The 18,583-nt window shown below is 43.3% G+C and overlaps 1 protein-coding gene across 1 annotated transcript in view; it reads left to right on the top strand.

Moving 5' to 3' along the window:
• Positions 1-18,583, top strand: part of MSI2 (musashi RNA binding protein 2) — a gene marked incomplete at both ends in the record, with an annotated part of 263,463 nt that overhangs the window by 87,893 nt on the left and 156,987 nt on the right. Inside the window, one exon of the mRNA XM_009278253.2 lies at positions 1,823-1,915. Within this exon, the coding sequence (XP_009276528.2) occupies positions 1,823-1,915 (93 nt within the window). The remainder of the gene's footprint in view (positions 1-1,822; positions 1,916-18,583) is intronic.

Below are 18,583 nucleotides of genomic sequence, written 5' to 3'. Positions count from 1 at the left end.
TTTTTTTTGTTTTCTTTCTTCCTAACTTAAAAAAAAAAAAAAAAGTGACGCTCTGTAAAGCATGGTTGGGGCTGATTGAGGGAAATATCTACCCTGGTTAATTTGAATGGCAGTGGAGACGAGAGTGATGTTTAATTTGTTCTGCGCTGAGAGAATCTGGGGCTACTCCAAGCTTTTTGTTCGGTGTCTCAGTTTTGCGAAGGCTTTGCCTGCAGCCGCACAGCACAGCTTGTCACCGCAGTTCCACTCGCGTGGCAAACCCCAGCTGGGCCGGCGCCAGTTTGGGGAGCACCATTGCTCTCGGTGGGTCTGATGTGCGGAACGGGGTCTCGTGGCGTGGGGGCAGAGCCACGTGGGAGCCTGTGGTGTGATGGGGTTGCCATACTGCCGCAGGAGCGTGGTGACCCTCCAGGCAGCCCCCAGCACCTCGGCGCAGAGAAAAGGTGCTGGGCTGCACCTTGCGACCTTCAGTAGCTATCATAAAATGTATCCTGTCTTTAGTAAAAAAATTAAAAAGTGAGAAAAATCTAGGCTCTGCACTGAGCAGCTGCAGCAGTTGTCTCCGGCCGAATGCCCAGTGTTGTTCCCTTTGCATTGCTTCAGCATTTGCCGGCCGTTGTTTAACCAAGCGAGTCCTGGTTCTGGAGTTATGGGGCGTTTTTTCCCTTCAGCTGTTGTAAGTGGGCTGCTTCGTCCCAATTTCTGTCATACAGAAAACAAACTCAAGCGTATTTAAATGCATGAATTTCTTATTGACATGTTTGTTGGTTTCTTGAGTTAACATGCAACGCTGACTTTAAAATGTCTCTATATGGTGGTGTAGGCTGCTGATTAGTTGTTGTCTCCAGTGGTAAGGGCATTGCCTGCTGTGAGCTGGGGCGTTTCCCCTATGTCCAAGCATACGGGATGATGCCTGCCCCTTTGGAGTGTGCTGACAACATTGTCCTGGATCAGCCTTGATTTCAGGTGGCCCACAAGGCTCAAGTGGTTTGGGATCGGCCCACCAAAGACACCAGCTTCCCCTGCCACCGCTGGGGTTTGGGTCCCTGGGCTGGATCCTGCCTGTCTTAAAGGGTTACGGGTTGTGGATAATGGGTTATCTGATAGTACGCTCTCTGTAGGGAATCCAGCACCATCCCGTCACCTTGTATGGACCAAACTCGGGGGGTGCGTGGGTCAGGAAGAAGAGCTGGGTGCTCAGTTGTGGTCTTGGGAACACGAAGGGGTTTCTGAAGGGCCTGATCCAGCCCCTGATGGATGGCGATACTGTGAGCATTTCAGCTGAAACGTGGTTTGTGGCAGCTAGAGGACTGCACTGGTGGCTCTTGCTATCTTTCGTCATTTGATTATTTTTAAAGTGACTGTGCAGGTTCCTTTTAAACTGACCCATGGAAACTTAATAACACATCGCTTTGATTTGATATAATTACCTTTTGTCTGCCAAAGAGCATGCACTCTGTCTTTAGGGAAAAAGCGGGGGAAATGGCACGTCTTTTTGAGACAGTAGCTATGAGGATATGACACTTGGACTCCTCTTTCACTTATATTTGCATTGAGAAGCACAATAAAAATCATTTATTAAAAAAAAATATCCGGGGGCTAGAGTTGTTATTGAGTGCCTTTACTCAGCCATTTCTCAAATAAAACCAAAACAAGACAAAGAAAAAAAGAAGTATCTAATCAAATAGAATCTGAATTGCTTTTGTAAAGAAATATTCTCATTAACTGGGTTAGGGATGGCATCTGAAGAATATTTCTTTTTTCCACATATTGTTTGAAATAATCTGGTTAAACCGTATGCTTGTCTTGTAATTTCTTACAGATGGTCACAAGAACAAAGAAAATATTTGTAGGTGGATTATCGGCTAATACAGTAGTGGAAGACGTAAAGCAATACTTTGAACAGTTTGGCAAGGTAAGTTCCTGCCCAAGTGAGCACTACATATTTTGAATTCTTCTTTTTCTCCCCCTTTCTTTTTAAAGTGTGTTTTGAAAAACAGAAGTGCAATGAGGCCTGTGCTCAAAGGAGGGCCACGTTTTTTGCCTTTCAGTGTAATTTCTCGAAGCCTCTGGAATCGCTTCTGGAATTCCTTTTCTGTTTGTTGCATGTGTATGTGTACAACATTGCCAACACTGTTTACCTTCTTTAAAGAAAAAAGAATCATTGGGAGGTGAATTTGTTTATGTTCAGGAAGAATTTGACCCTTAGCTGAATGATTACACAGTTGTCTACTCCATAAAATCAGCCTTCTGTTTACCCCTGATTCCAGTGGCGAAAGGAGCAGATAGACATATTTGAGAGAGCTCATTGAGTTGTGAAAATGCCTGAAGGAACCACGTGAATAGCAAAAGTAATATGGAAGTCACTAGAATATCCATTTAATTTCTTATTAAAAAATCCTTGTGCAAGTTGCTTTGGAAATGTAGAATCCTGACATGATTTAAAAAAAAAAAAAAAAAAAAAAAAGTTTACGCAAGGAAGGAAACCTGAACCTTGCCAGAATAGTCTTTTCAGTGATGGGACAGCTCAAACCCCACAGACCAGGCTCTGTCTGGAGCTTAGTGCCACTGACTTCCCTGGAGCTTCCTGGATCCCCAGGGCTTCTGGGTGCTTGGTCAGGAGTCCGACAAGGTGAAGAGCTTGCAGAGCCATCTGCTTTGAAGGCAGTTTATGGTACCACCTTCCATGGAGACTCCTGTCAGCCCTATGGTCCATGGGGCTCCATACAGCTCAATTCCTGTCTTTTGGAGTGGATCAATTGATGATTTAGATGCCTGATTGCGTAAGGACACAGCAGGATATCCCAAAGCAAAGCAGTTCCCATTCCTTGTAGTTAGTTTATGTTTCTTTTATCTGCCCTGAAAAGCCTTGGCCAGGCAGTATTTATTGAGGGCTGAGGAGGGGAGTTTATAAATTGTTCCTGTGCTGGATTGATAGTTGTTTTGCAAACCTTTCATTTTATTTTCAATAATAATCTTCGATTCCGGCAGGATGTTTACAGCCTGCTGAGCCTTTTATTAAAGGATTACATGAGCTTTTGGATCTTTCTTCTGTAGTTACTTCTAATTGCAGAACTCCTCTAACCTGTATTTTTGAAGTTAATAATAGTTTCAATGTAAGTGCTTTGCATATTGTCTGGATGCTGTCTTAATATAGTCTTTTAAATTTCGCCATCTGGTAGTTTCATGCTTGCAATTTTACAGTCCCCGAGAATGCAGACAACTAGGCTGTGTTTTCCAGTAGTGACTAGTGATTCGGGACACTTCAGTCCTGCTTTCGTGCTTTGCCTTTCTCGAGATAGCTTAAAAGAGGCCTGGCTTTCCAAAGGCAATACTTTTGGAAAATCAAATATTTTTTTCAAGTGTCTTAATTTGAAGGCTAAAAAATTAAGGCACTGAAAATAATTGCACAAGTTGCAGTCGAGGCTGGAACCCATTCCTCTGGCAGTAGAGCTGCAGTATGTCCTGCTGAGGCTGCATGGTCCAGTCATTAGAGCTCAGCTCCTGTAGGACTCAGGCTCACAGGGCTCGGCCACTGTGCTACCAGCTGACCTTTTCCAGTTGCATCCCTGTTTCACGCTTCCCTATTCTAGCTTGTGAAAAGGAGATGAGTTTGGTGAAGTTGGTGGCGTTTTGGAGGAGAGGCTTCTTGGCTGTGTCACTGTGACTCGACCTTGTGCACAGGCATTCAAGTTCTCTGTACTGCACTTTCCTGTTTATCAGCTGAGACGGTTTGGTTTTTGGGGTGTTTTGAGATGATTCTCCCCAAGGCTCTGGTTGTGAGAAGATGCAGAGCTAGTTAATGACCCTAGGAAATGCGGACTTGTGGTCCAGCTAAACTAGAAGACTTGTTAATATGCTGCAGTGGTTGGGATGCTGCATTCAGATATAACGACCCAGGATTGGCCTTGTGGCACCTTGTAGGAGCTGCTTCCTTCTCCATTCCACTTCCCCACCTTTCCTTGACTTGCTTGCTCAGATTGCAAGCTCTTAGTGGCAGGGACTGGTGATACATCTATGCACCGCTTAGCACACAAGCCTCACTCTCCAGTCAAGCCATTACAGTGCAAACAATGCATCATGATCGATTGGCAAGGTTTGCATTTGCTTAGCGCTTTCTTAAAATAAAGAAAATTGCGTTACATAATTAACGTGTAGAGGAGCCGCCCATGTTTGATAAGAGCATCTCAGGTGACTTGCTCTTTGAAGTGCTGAGCTTATTTATTGGTGTGGAAAAAATGGCTTACCTACTGCTGTGATTCTTGAAATCCTGTTTGTACTTGCTGCAGAGTAGAGCTTTGCAACCAGGGGAGGTTGTTTTGGTAACTGGAGGTAGCTCTCAAAATACACGATGTGGTTAGAACAGCTACCAGCTTTGGGGCTAGGCGGACTCACTCATTTAACTGGAGTTGGCAGGAAAGCGCCTAAAGTGTTGAATTCGAAACTGCAGCTTTTTGAAAAGTAAATGCCGGAACCTTTTTCTCCAATAAAAAGAAAACTGCTTTAATAAACCCTGTTCCCGGACTTTACCAGTGAATATGCCTGCCCGTTTGAGCACCAAAATATGTGGTAATGATAACCCCTGAGACTTTGATCGTGAAATTTCTGATAGTGACTATTTTTTCTTTCTGTAAAGCCTAGGATCTGTAGGAGTCCCAGCTTTCATTTTGTGAAGACGGGCATCCCTAGCTGCTGTAAGCTGTGGAGGAAGACTGGGAAAAATTACCTGAGTGAAGCCAAAAAGGCTTAACAGAACAAGCACGAAGCAGTGTAATTAACAGGCTCGTGATTGCTGCATGCTTAGAGCTTGTGATGCTGAACCTGCGCACATACAGTCGTTGTGGGGCTCCCCAGAGAGGCAAGGACGGGGATCTGGGTGCCGAGGAGGGGGCTGGCTGCAGGGCCCGTAGGCCCTGGTGGGACGCAGCCCGGCACGGCTCGTGGTGCAGATGGGCAGGGAGCACAGCCCAGCGCCTCCGATAAGGGCGGCGCGGGCCCAAGGCTGGCAGCCGGCGGGAGGCATATCTGGGCGAGAGTTTGGGGTTGAGGCTTCTCCTTCCAGTGGTTTCAGGGAGCAGGATCCACAGGAGGACGTGAGGAGGCTAAGCCGGGAAAACAAAACTCCAAACTAAGCCATAACTGTTTACAATCAGAAGGGAAAAAAAAAAAATCCATTGTCTTACTACCTAATCCTGATAGTCTAATGCAGTTGTTTCTGTGATCCTCTGTTATTTCAGTCAAAGATGTTTCAAACATTCTTGCAAACAAAATAAATTCACTGGCTGTGTTAACCCATCCAGGGTCTGCAGCATTGCCCTTGTACTGACGTGTGAAAAGCTGGCTGTTAAGACCAAGTTTTAAAAGAATTTAAATGAGAAGGTGTTAGAAGTGAGGAGATCCAAAGGGAAGCGTGGTGGGGCTGCGCTTTCCTCCCTTCTGGAGAGGCCACAAGTGCCCTGAGCCATCAGCAGGGCTGTGGCTGTGGATCTACCTGTTTTATTGGTTTCTGAAAGTGTAAGCAAAATGGTGCTCTCTGAGATCAGGACATGTTGGAGCGTTTAAGGCTTCTGGTATAATTTTAAAAAGGAAAAAAAAGCAACAGCCTCTTAAAGCCTCACCTGGAGGACTGTGACCAGCAGAAGAAAGCCCCCGAACGCTAATGAATTGCACTTCTCTCTGGACATGCATGTTCTGCACCTTTTAAGCTGCAAGCAGCTGATGATAAGGGACTTCTTAGGGTTCGTTTTTTACTAGGTAATGCTCCCTTTATAGAGCTCCTGTGAAAGTAGTGTAGTCCTTATTTTGCGACTTGCAATTATACTTCACATGGCGAACTGTGTAATTAGTTTGGAAGACTTATGCCTAGTCATTGGTTTATCCTAATCGGCTTTGGCTTTTCCCAACAACAAAGTGAGCTTATTTTCCTAAGCTGAAACAACTCTGCTCCCTTTGTTCCTCTCTTTTATTGTCTCATTCCTTTCATTCTGTTTTACTGCCAAAGTTTTGTTTCATTAGGCCTACAAGTCATTTCCAATCCAGTGGGCTGCTACAATAAGGCCTTTATAACTCAGCTGCCCTGGTTCCCATGTCCCTTCTGGTCTGGAGCCAGGACTTGCTGTTTGACATGGGATTTTAACCCTTTCGGTGCCCCAGCTGCTAGTCCCCCGCTTTGTGTCGAGGCCGCTTTGGTGCGGTGCAAGCCAGGCTCGAGATGTGGGTCGGAGGGACCGGCTGATGAGCTTACGAATGCTAAATGGTTGCGTGTGGTCATTAATTGATACATTAATGTTGTTGGGCTCCAGATACACTTTTTGACCCAATTATCGAAACAGAATTCTGAGTAAAAAAATCTTCTTACTGAAAATACCGTAATCAGTCTTGGTGGGAACAGTCCTTTGAATGAAAAGGCTACTGTGTCCTTCCAGCCCCTGTTTCCAGCATGATGGGAACAGTGATGTTAAAGGTACGTTTCAGTTGTCTTGAACTATTAGATCAGCTCATATATGACACTTCTTGTAGAAAAATCATCTTTTCTTGCGTGGGAGAGAATACATTTAAATTTATACTTTTTTGAAAAAGCATGGTGATTTTTAAAGGAGATGTGTGAAATAATTTTGTGGACAAACAGTATTTTTACATATTGTTATTTCAGACTGCTAGAAAAACAGCGCTGGTGTTGGTGGCCCCAGCTGTTTTACTTCTAAAAATCTTGAAGCAGAAGCATTGGCTCTATTTTTTTTCTTTCACAGCAATCCTAAAATTACTTTTGGGGAAGGGGGTATGGCATTTGCTTTTTATTTTAAATTTTCAGATGAAATTGGAACAGAGCAGTATGCATTAATTTTGTTTTCTGTTCTGGCTTGCCACGAGGTCCCTCAGACAAATCATAGGCATGTTTCAACTTTGCTTGGTATATGTTGTTTCCCCAAGAATGGCTTTTAAGACTTGGAAATTTTGAAACAAGACAGGATTTCTGAATTAGCTCTCTGGATCTGAAACGTTTTGTACAGTCACTTGCTATTTCCTGTGAGATGCAAAACAGACCAGTGGAATAATAATATCTAGTTTCTGATGGTTTTTTTCTGTGCAACTGTTGAGCTTTTGAAAGATTGTAATTTTCTCATCTCTTCCTTCTGTAGCTGTGGTTTATTGTCTAGTGGCAGGGCAGGATTTCTGAATTAGCTCTCTGGATCTGAAACGTTTTGTACAGTCACTTGCTATTTCCTGTGAGATGCAAAACAGACCAGTGGAATAATAATATCTAGTTTCTGATGGTTTTTTTCTGTGCAACTGTTGAGCTTTTGAAAGATTGTAATTTTCTCATCTCTTCCTTCTGTAGCTGTGGTTTATTGTCTAGTGGCAGTTAACAAGGTGAGAGGGGAGTAACTTCTCAAACCCTGTCTCTGCTCCAGGCACACCTTAGCAGAGCCATAGTGCTGTCTTGCAAGAAAACTAAAGCTGAAAGCAGCGAGGCTGCAGACAGCAAAACGTGAGAATGAGAATTTCCTTCTTTGATTGTACAATGTCATGCATTATAACATGGACAGCAATGCAAATAATGACCAGTTTAACCTTTGAAAAAAATAAACTCTTGTGAGTAATAGACAAAAAGTCCCTCTGCTCTCTCTGTGTAACTCTGCTGGGAGGGGGCAGAGGGAAGGAGGTGTGATCCACACCGAGGATTTCAGCCTAATCGGGTGGTTTACGTAACTTGCTTCCTACATGCTTTCCTCTCTGACAGCTGTGAAAATATGAATCAAGAAAACATGAGAGAAAACTCCTCCTTGTTTGGCAAGGCTGCCTGGGTGTGAACGAGTTAATGCGCTGTTGTAGTATTAAGCACTCCAGTGGTTTACTTTTCCCCGAGACCTTGAGTATGGCCTCTGAAGATGTTATTACAATAGAGTTGTTAGCATGAGAAAAGGTGGTTTTCTCGCCATGGGTTCATTTTGGGGGGATTTGGAAGTCTGTGTGGACCTGGGGCTAAGGCCAGAGTCGGGAGGTGCAAAGAATTTTGCTTGTATGAAAGTGAAAGCTTAGTTAATTTAGACTTGGCATACAGTTTGAATTGTATTGTTACATCTGTTGGACATTGATATGTAGATTTAATGGTCTGTAGGATACATGGATGGTCTATTCTTAAAGTATTTGCTTTGCAGAAAAGTCATTTTTTTATTTGACAAGCTGTTAGCCTTTCACATTTTTCAGCACTGTATTTCTAGATTCAATATTTGTGAATTGGTTACATTTTATGAAATGAAGGGACAGATTTTGACTCTTAATTACATTCTAGTCTGTAATAGCCGGAGTTCCCAAAACATTTGTAATATGCAGTAAAACAGAGAATGTGTTGGCATTTTTTTTAATGGCTGCTAACCTCACTGTTCCCTTCCAAAGCAGTTCTGAGCTCTAGACCTGGTGTTAAATAGCTTTTAGCTCATTATATTCTTCTTTTCTATCTAAGGGTGTACCTTGGGAGAAGTTGCTTAATTTGAATCATTGCACCTCCTTAAAACAGAACGAGCAATAGACAAATACGTCATTGTTTGCAGCTTCTGTTAAGTTTGGGACAATGAAAAACACAATTTATGGGGGCTGTTCTGTTACAGTAGCACGGAACAGCATTCAGCCTTGTTCACGCTGCTGCCTCTGCCCTTTGCTTGTGCTTGAAAGTTCCAGTATTTCTGGATTTCCTTATTTGAATGTTATGACCATGATATTCCAAAGGATAATGAATATTCCTTTAAATTTTTGCTTTGGCATGTGACAAAGGGATCTGGGATATAGGGGTCCCTCATGGCCTAAAGCACTTTTTATTATTTCTTCTCCCTCCCAGGCGTGCGCTTTTTTTATTAAACAAACTGAGAAACTCAATCGTTGCTTGAAAAGAAGTCAGTGTTTTCATTCTGTCAGTGAAAAGTTGTACACAGGAAGTCAGTTTTTAGGTGGTCTGTAATAAGACACATGCTTTGTGGAAGTGGTTTTGTTATAAATTAGCTGTTGGTTTCTACCTGGATTTTATGAAAAGAGGAAATGTTAAGGCAGGATTTGTGGGCAAGAAGGCTGTATCAGAACTCAGCAGAAGTTTGAAGTACAATTTTATTTCCTTTTCTACTCTGGTTAAATGAAATGGCAAGGAAGCTTTTGTGCTGTAGCGCCGTAACCCGTGTGAGATGAGGTAATTGTGGTGGAGAGTCGGGGCCCTGAGCATCTGCCTTCTGTTTCCCGCTGTGCCACCCACTTGCTGTCTGACTTTGGGCAAGCTGTTTATCTCGCCTTACATTCCCTTACCTTTCTTACATAGTAAGCTCTGAAGGGCATGGGAAATGTAAATATGCCAACGCTCGCAGCCTGCATCGGTGTGGACTCGATGCAGACTGAAGACGACCCCTGGTAGCAGTGTAAGCGGGCTGAGGCCGGGTTGGTGCTAGCAGCACCTGAGCTGGTTCAGGTGTCTGTGCTTGGCAGCTGCTGCAGAGCAGGCGGTGCAGCTCTGCCATTGGTACAGCTTAAGCATCCCCAGCTCCTAGGAGCCATAAGGGCAGGGCCTGCATCCTTTGTTTAAAATGTATTTATTTTAAGACAACTCTGCTATATTCTTTGATTTTTATTTTTTTTTTTTTTCCCCATAAAGTTATGGCTGGTGCCCTACATTGTGTCTCACATACTTTAATAATAGTAGGGGAGCAGTTTTGGTCCTGAGCTTGCAGAGCATGATACACCACTGGAGACCCAGAAGCATACCAAAAGCCAAAATGGAATTAGTGATTAATCAGGGGCTCTGTTTGGGGAGAAAAAAGTTGAAAGAAAACATTCACGTTTCCTCCTCCTACATGTGTGTGAATGTTTGTTTGTAGTGTCTTTGTATCAGTTTTGCAACTGAGCCAAACCCATGAAAATGACCTGTATCTTTTCTGAGATGCCAAGGAAGTCAATTTTGCTTTTTACCCCCTGCTTTTATTTTAGACAAACCCAGTAGGCTATATAAAATACCTAACAAATTTAGTTAATCATGTTTGGTAACATCTTCAAATTATCCCTGGAGTGATCTTGGATTCAGCCGCAGTGTGGATGAGTGGGGTTGTCGTGTAGAACTTCTCTGGAAGGAAATGATTTGTTTTTGTTGTGCTGTGGTAGCAGCTTGGAGCCCCTGTTTTGGAGCAGGGCCCATGGGGCTGGCTGCTATGCAGAAAGATAACAGCAAGATGAACTCTGCCCCAGCAAGCTGCATCGAAAGCAAAGGATAGTGGTGTTAAACCACAGCAGTAGGAGTGCGGTAAAACTTTCTGATAGATATTTCCAATATATGCTGCGAAATTGCATGAGATTCCACTTTGGCACTCATCTTGAAGTGCAGCCTCCTGGACTCTCCAGGAAGATATTTATAAATGTAGGCACTGCTCCTGACACCCATCGAAGTGATAACCTGGGTCCAGAACATTACTTCTGTTCTTCGAGTAGCTACAACTGAGGGTGCCAAAGCTTTGCCTTGGGAAAACTCATGTTTTAACATAGGTTCTCTAATGAAAAAATAGCAGCGGTTATTTAAAACTTTGTATGGTATAATTGAAGCTTGCACTACACTGCTCACAATTTTGGGGTGGGCTCATCAGCTAAAGCGAGTTAGTTAAAATATAATTGATTGGAGAGTAACCACTTGATCATTGTCATCATACTACATAATAAATACACCAGTATCGAGTGATAGGATGTGAAATGTGAGGATTTTTTAAATACAGCTCTGAGTCTGGGCCCTTAAGAAAAGGGCTCTTAAAAGTATCCACGAGGAACTTCATATAAGTTGTTCCAAATGTGGAAAAAGAGCACACATTACTGGAAGGAGGTGTAATAACTTTTTTTCCACATGGAAATGAATGGCCATACTCGGTCACTCGTAACCCATTCAGCTGGCACTGCACAGGACTCGGTGCTGGTGAGCCAGAGGGGTGCCAGGTGCTCCCTCCCCTCCGTCCCCAGGAGCTGGCAATCCCATGCCCAGCCCCGTAGCTGCGGAGCTCTCTGTGCTCCCAGGAGTAAAGCCGTGCACGCATCAGCCCACCTTTGAGCACTTGTTCCAGCCGTGTCTGCCTTTCACCCTGCTGTACAGTGTTAAGGAAAAGCATGGTTTGATCTGCAGCTTGATTTCTAAAAACTTAGATTTTTCTGGTGGAAAATTTATTTTTAAAGTGGAGGGTTCTGTGCAGAGCCTGGTGGTTCTTGTTTTATTTGTGTGCTTGTTCTTTTTTATTTATTTCTATGATTTTCCATTAGGGTGCTAAAAATCAACAAGATGATTTTCAGTCAGTCCTAGAGGTGAAATAACAGAGCTTTGTTCACACATGCAATATTGAGGTACGACCAGTTTCATTAAACTTATGCTAATTCTGCAGAGGTAGAATATGAAATTCATTTGGCGTCCATCTTACATGTGTATTTCTCTGTTAGGAGAACTTAGTATTTTATTTTCTGGGAAAAAATGCGCCTGTGCATATTTTGGTTGGAGTGGTAGCCAAGCATGGCAGGTTAGTCAGCGTCAGTCCTATCAATAATCATCCAGTACTGGGTAATATGTGCCAGCCCGGAGAGGGAGAGATGTGTGTAGTTGTACTCTGTGTGTGTGTGTGGTACAGTATACGTATTTATAAATATAACTTCAGAAATGGGGACAAGGGCAAAGTAGCTCAAATGAAGAGCCAATTAAGATAATCTAAGCAGAATGAAGATTAACTGCCTCTTAATCTGAAGGATACCTAAAATGCATGTGGCCAGTTTAGATCAAACAAATGTTATCTCTGTCAGGGACATTTGCAAGAGGTTTGGAGTGAATAGGAATTACCAGTGGTGTTTTCAACTTGTCCAGGGCAAAATGTTGTTGAAATAGTGATCTGGGTTCTGATGGGTCCTGCTGGCAGAACATATCACAGAATGTATTTCTTTGCTGTAATGTCATCGCTGTGGAAGTTTGAAGAAGTAAGAGTATTGGATATATCGTAAAGAAATGATTGCTCGTATAAAAGTTCACATTTTGCAGTTTTTCTTTTTGCAGAAAGTTGAAACACTAGCAAGTCTGTCAGAGAAGCTGCTATGTGTTTTCTTTTTAAAAATGAGTTGCAGTGCCCATCGTGACCTTTACTGCCACTCCTAATACTGAGAAGGGCTGGTCTGAAACGAACCGGTCAGGCACATTCACGTACCACCGGCTGGTAGTGAAAGTGAGATTACATTTGCACCCCTGTTCCATGAAGGATACCTAAAATGCATGTGGCCAGTTTAGATCAAACAAATGTTATCTCTGTCAGGGACATTTGCAAGAGGTTTGGAGTGAATAGGAATTACCAGTGGTGTTTTCAACTTGTCCAGGGCAAAATGTTGTTGAAATAGTGATCTGGGTTCTGATGGGTCCTGCTGGCAGAACATATCACAGAATGTTTTTCTTTGCTGTAATGTCATCGCTGTGGAAGTTTGAAGAAGTAAGAGTATTGGATATATTAAAGAAATGATTGCTCGTATAAAAGTTCACATTTTGCAGTTTTTCTTTTTGCAGAAAGTTGAACACTAGCAAAGTCTGTCAGAGAAGCTGCTATGTGTTTTCTTTTTAAAAATGAGTTGCAGTGCCCATCGTGACCTTTACTGCCACTCCTAATACTGAGAAGGGCTGGTCTGAAACGAACCGGTCAGGCACATTCACGTACCACCGGCTGGTAGTGAAAGTGAGATTACATTTGCACCCCTGTTCCAGGACATTGATTTTAAATCTGAGCAAATAGGAGCGTGTGCAGGATTCCACTTTGAGCATCTATTTATTTTAACACTGACATTACAAAGTGTGTTGGGACTGTGTTGCCTGAAAGTGCTGGGCTGTAAGCTTGTTCTAGTGGTGTTTATTGGAAAAGAGGGTGTGCAGCAGACTCTGCTGTGGTGATGCTCCGTTTCTGGGGAAGTTGCTGTGCGAGCAGTGACTTTTTGGGAGAAGGTCCCTCTGTTGACTTTATTACTCTGATGAGTGGTTTAGCGAGTTCAGATTGGTGCCATGTTAATTGTCAGGACTGGGAGGGTGGGAGCAGATTTCACCGGGGGCAATGGAAGAGATCCAATGAATTTCCACTCTGTTTCCCTGCTTGGCAAACCAGCACTTACTGTCACTTTGCATAAATAGGTTTATTTCAGAGGGTCAGCCATCACCACTCCCCCTCTTCCCCTCCCGGCCCACCCTCCCCTGAAGGATAGGAGGCCGACGAGCATTTAATTTCCCCAACAGCAGGTGCTTGTCATCCATCTGAAGATAGCTGCCAACATCTGGTGCAATTGCCTCAGCAAACGCAGTAACAAGGCGGCCTGCAGTTCAAACGCAGAGAGAGCATTGCCTCTTTAATGATAACAAGCTGTTGGCTTCCCCTCTGAGATGAATTCATCTCACAGATGTTTGTCTCGTTTTGGCAATCTTATCACTATAGCTTTGGTGATTATGCTCAACTGGAGACTATTACTATAAAAGAAGTTTGAACTTGTTCCATTTTTGCATTATTTATTTATTTATCCATTTATTTCTTTGCTTTCTGGATATAATTTGTATCAACAACTGTAATGTTGGTCCCATTACCCAAGTACCCTTAAGTTTTTTTTTTTTTTTATTGCATCTGCTGAACAGTAGCTCACTACTTGACATTCACCACTGGCAAATGTCTTTCAGCCACGCTGACATTTTTAACATTCCCCATCAACAGCTTTGTGGTTTGAACCCTCTATTTAACACTACATTTTCTGGGATTACTTGGCGCTCACTCTGTCTGTTCTCTCTAATAACTGCAATATACTTACTATTTCTGCAAAGTGTGAGTTGCCAAGAATATTCTGGACACTTCCTTTTGGATGGTAGCACTCTGGTGACCTTGGCAGGGGTTTGTAATGACAATGTACGACCATCTTCATTGTTATATCTTAAATGTTTCCAGCCTCAGCATGATCGTATGAAACATGGAGACATGCAGGCTGAAGACTTCAGTGCCTGTTTGCTATTGTTTGGGTTTCTAACGTGCCTTTTTCTCCTGTTGCTTTGTTTTTAAGGACACATTTTCTTCTGAGCATGTGGGATTTAATTCTGGTAAATAGGATTTATTTTTGGAAACATGCTTGTGAATAGGTGACTCATGCCTGAATGAAGATGTGTCGCTGTTGGTGGGGACACCACGTATATAATTTCTTAGTCTATAAATAGGTGTCAGTCCAAGCATTGGTGACATGGTGATGCTTTGCACTGAAGTTAGCTGCAGAGTGGCTTCTGAGGAAAGTGTTTAGAGTGTCAGTCTCTCCTGCTGGAGCATTAATTTCTGCTGATGCTTAAGGAATAGATATCAATAGCTTTGTAAAATATGGGGAGTACTTTAATTTGCACAATGGAAATCAGAATTCAGACACGTTCTCATGCCACTGTCGTGGGGTATATTCATATTGCTTCTCTTCATTGCAGAGGTGGAGAAACTGAGCCGGGGAGTTTGGACTCTTGTCGAAGGCCAAGGGTATCACCTGCAGTGTCCTGAAATTCAGAAACTCATGTTTGCTCATTTCATGCATGCACTACTTTGTCACTGAGGGAGACTTTAAGCTAAATGTTCAAGATTAGAGATCACTATGATTTTCAAATACTGGAAGTAACAGTTCCTTCTTCCCGTCACTGATGCTAAACTGGTTACATGTTGTTGATGTTTGCTCAACACCATTTACCCACCAACACAGCACATATGGTTTAATGTCTGTCTTTTTTTTCTGCTTCTGCTGTAGTTACAGTATTATTAAAAATCCATTAAATTTTAATGTACATCATAAAGTATGTGCTCCTGTGAATGCGAGCACAGATAATTATTTCTGATGAATAAACCAAAAGGACAAGTATGTAAGAAGTTCATCCTGCAGCTTTCAATTTTCATTATATACATCTCCTGCAGGGGCAATCGTTGTGATGTTGCAGCTGGTTATTTCTGTGGCCTGGCTCTCCCTAGAGATGGATGATGACAATGCAAACTTGAACTAGCAGAAGTGCCAATGTTTTTGCGGGCATATTTGTAGATAAATGGTTTACCAGGGGAGGAAACCCTCTAGAAGGTAGAGGATGTGAAGAGCACTGCAACACAGCAGCAACTTTCTCAGAGTTTTTATTCAGTGCGTATCGGCTTTGTGGAATCTTGGAAAGTAACCCAATTATTTCTCATTAAAATAACCCAGAAATCTAGCAACAAGCAAGGTGTCATTGCTAAAACACCACGAGGAAGCTAGGCAAGCTGCTCTTGGTTTCCAGGGCCTGAAGTAGGCAAGGGAATCATTAAAAATAATGCATTACGGTGTCCATAAAGTTTCATACAGTATATAATGGTCCATAGGGGCCTCACCTAGTTTTCCATATATGATACATACATAATGGTTCTAGCTTCTCATTAACTTTCCCATAACACTGAATACACTTCTCTTTAACACCCCCTTCAGGCTTCACGTTATTTGCCAAGCATTTCCTAATAAGCAGGAACTTAAGTATTTATCATGCTTGCCTCCTGTCCCCACCAGGCTAAAGAAGTTGTTGGTCTCTCTCCTGCCCGTTTAATTTCCTATTCCTGAATGCTGTGGACAAAACCCAGCTCTGGCAGAGTCCAGTCCTCTTGCTGAGAGGACTTTCCTAGGGTTCTCCTACTCTGGTTTTAAGAGTCCACCCCAATATTTCTTGTGTTCAGGAGCATGTCTGCACCCAGAGAATTAGCCTTGGCGTAGCACATAAATTCTTGCAGGGACCTTGGTCTTAGCAGCAGCAAATAGCCCTTAGTTATCCCAAATAAGAAAGCCAAGTTATCCCAAGAAGTCCTAGAGATCCCACCAAATCCTTTGTACCTGTGGTTTCTTTGCATTTGGGTATTAGTGCTAAAACGGCTCAGGACTTGATGGATCCTCCATGGTGACTTGGTTGCTTTTTGCCCTGGAAAGATGTCTGTCGGGGCTTTGCACTGCTGACGGTGAGAGGTTTAGATAAGTCAGTACCGAGGAAAGATGATGTTTTGAGCTGGTGTGGTCTGCCAGATGAGTCCAGGAGTAAAGAGGAGAAAGATGGAGTTATGACTAAGCTGGGATCACAGTTTAGGAACTTAGCTTTGCAGACGTGGCATTGATTTGCTGTGTTATTTTGTTCTCATTCAGGTCCCCACCCAAAATCTGGGACTAATAGTAAGGCTTTCCTATTGCTGCCGTAACTGCAGGCTTTTCTGAGCGGGAGTGAGTGTGTCTGTGTGCAGCACCTTGCCATGACCTTGATCAAAGTCATAGTGCTGCTGTGATACCAAACGATGACAAATAAATTCACCTTCATACAGTTTAGTCTAGCTGGCTTTGTTCCTTCATCCCTGATCCTCCCTGCAAAGGATTTTGTTTACTTTTCCTGAAATGGAAGAGGCCCTGTTACATAGTCCTCTTTCAAAAATAAACCTCTAAAAAGGAAAACAAAAGAGAAGGAACAAAAATCAGACGTTGTCTGATAATACAGAGCAGATACTGATCTTGAGTTCAAGGCAACTTGAACCAGAGGTTTGTTTAAGCGTAACACAAATTCTACCATTTTTGGACAGTTTGAAACTCTCTTCCTCTCCCTCCTGTACTTTTGGAAAACAATCAAAAAAAGAGAACTGTAGTAAAATTCTAGAAGTAATATCTATTGATTCCACACACACACCCCCCACCTCCCCGCCCCTGGCATCTTCTTCAGTTAGATTTTTGCTCTGAAGTTCACAAAGTCAGTTAGGTGCTATGGAAAAGCTGTATTTCATTTGACCTTCTGACTGTATTTTGACTTTAAGAAAGTAAAAATATCTGGTAAAGACCAGGTTGCATCACTTACAAGCCCAGCAACAGATTCTCAAACTGGGAGAAAGAAAAGGAGTGAGAAAGCAGGCAAGGGTTTTCTCTCTATCTAAGGGATTGGTAGAGCTGTAGTGGCCCACCCCATGGGGCTGGGGCTCCCCTGCATGCCATGCTCACGCCCCTGCCAGCTCCACATGCTGCTCTTTGGGTGTGCTGCTAAGTTCATCGAGCTTTCGTCGTATTTATTTACTTACTGGCCACTTGAAATGTTGTATTCTTGTTTGGAGCCTGTCAAATGGAAGTGAGCTCTCAGTAGTCGGCGACGTGGGAGTGAGCTGTGCTAGCTGTTTTTGAAATCTGGATTTGTTTACTTGATGGACTCTTTAGGCTGTGATGACTCCAGAGGAGCCCATCGTGTCAAAAGAAAAGAGCTGCAGAGATTAAATACCCAGCTATCGTGAAAGCAAGTGAACGAACATAAACATCGCTCTGTCTTTGCGCTCTGCCTCCCTGGAATGTGACCTTGCCTGTTGATGCTGCGGGGTCCCCACTGCCAGCCGTGGTGGGTGCACAGGGAAGGGCATCCCACTGCTGCCGTGACCTTGTGTCACTGCTCGCTGCAAGCTGCCTGTCCCAGGGCCAGGCGTCTGTGTCTGCAGGAGGAGCTTTCTGGGGAAAGAGAAGAGGGCTCAAGCGTTTCTTTTAGTGAAGAGTTCAGCTACTTTTTCCTGCAGATTGACTAAGGATGTGTGTTGGATTTTTACTAGTGAAGCAAGGCTCAGCAATTAGAATCATACCTGAAGGAAAGATATCCTCTCCTTTGCTGCTGTTTGATGTTTCAAAGCATACCACGTAGCACGTTTTACTTTCCTTTTGGCAAATCGGGGAGGCTAACGCTGCCTCGTGAGGCTTCCTGGTGCCAGTGGCCAGAGTGTTTAATATTATAACCTCAACATTTCCTTTGCTGAAAATGGAACTCAAGAACATGTATGTGAGCGGCTGTGACACTGCTGACTAACTGGGTCGTACGTGGGAGTGCTCAGATCGCTGGAGTCAATGTGGGTGGCTTCAGGCTCCCTTCCTCTGACACCACAGCTGTTGGCAGCTGGCCGATACAAGCCATGAGGCTTCATGGCTTGGGTTAGTTGGCAAACAAGCCTCCTGAGTGCCACTGAGTTAAATACCTTAGTGGCATCAGCAGATGCATCTTTAGCAGTTTGCAGTTCGTGGTGGTGTTTCTGAAGTAAGTAAGTAGTAAATGTTGGCTGTTCCCCACCTCCAAAACGGCTGAGGAGGATAAATGAAAACCTCTGTAATGCCAGAACTGCACCTTGTTCATCAATAATTAGGATACGGGTTCCTGATGAAATGCGAGCTTTGTGCTTGGTTGACTCATAGGTCATATTTTCCATTCCTGCTTTTCTGTTCAAGTGGATAGGTTTATATACTATTCCTTGACCTAAAAATTTGCTCCATAAAACGTACAGAAGGTGCAGTCAGAGATAATGCATCTTTCGGGACTGGAGGCTTGCTTTTGACCTCTATTTACATGATGTAAATCAAACTGGAGTAGAGTTGTGGAAATAGGACAGGCCAGCTCTTGCATCAGGGGCTGTTCAGCCTTATCACGCTAATAACACTGTGTAAAAATCATAGAATTGTTTAGTTGGAAAAGGACCTTTAAGGTCATCGAGTCCAACCATAAACCTAGCACTGCCAAGTCCACCACTAAACCATGTCCCTAAGCACC

Source organism: Aptenodytes forsteri, unplaced genomic scaffold (genome assembly GCF_000699145.1).
Source record: "Aptenodytes forsteri isolate BGI_AS27 unplaced genomic scaffold, ASM69914v1 Scaffold66, whole genome shotgun sequence".
Lineage (NCBI taxonomy): Eukaryota > Metazoa > Chordata > Aves > Sphenisciformes > Spheniscidae > Aptenodytes > Aptenodytes forsteri.
This window is presented reverse-complemented; position numbering and strand designations above follow the sequence as displayed.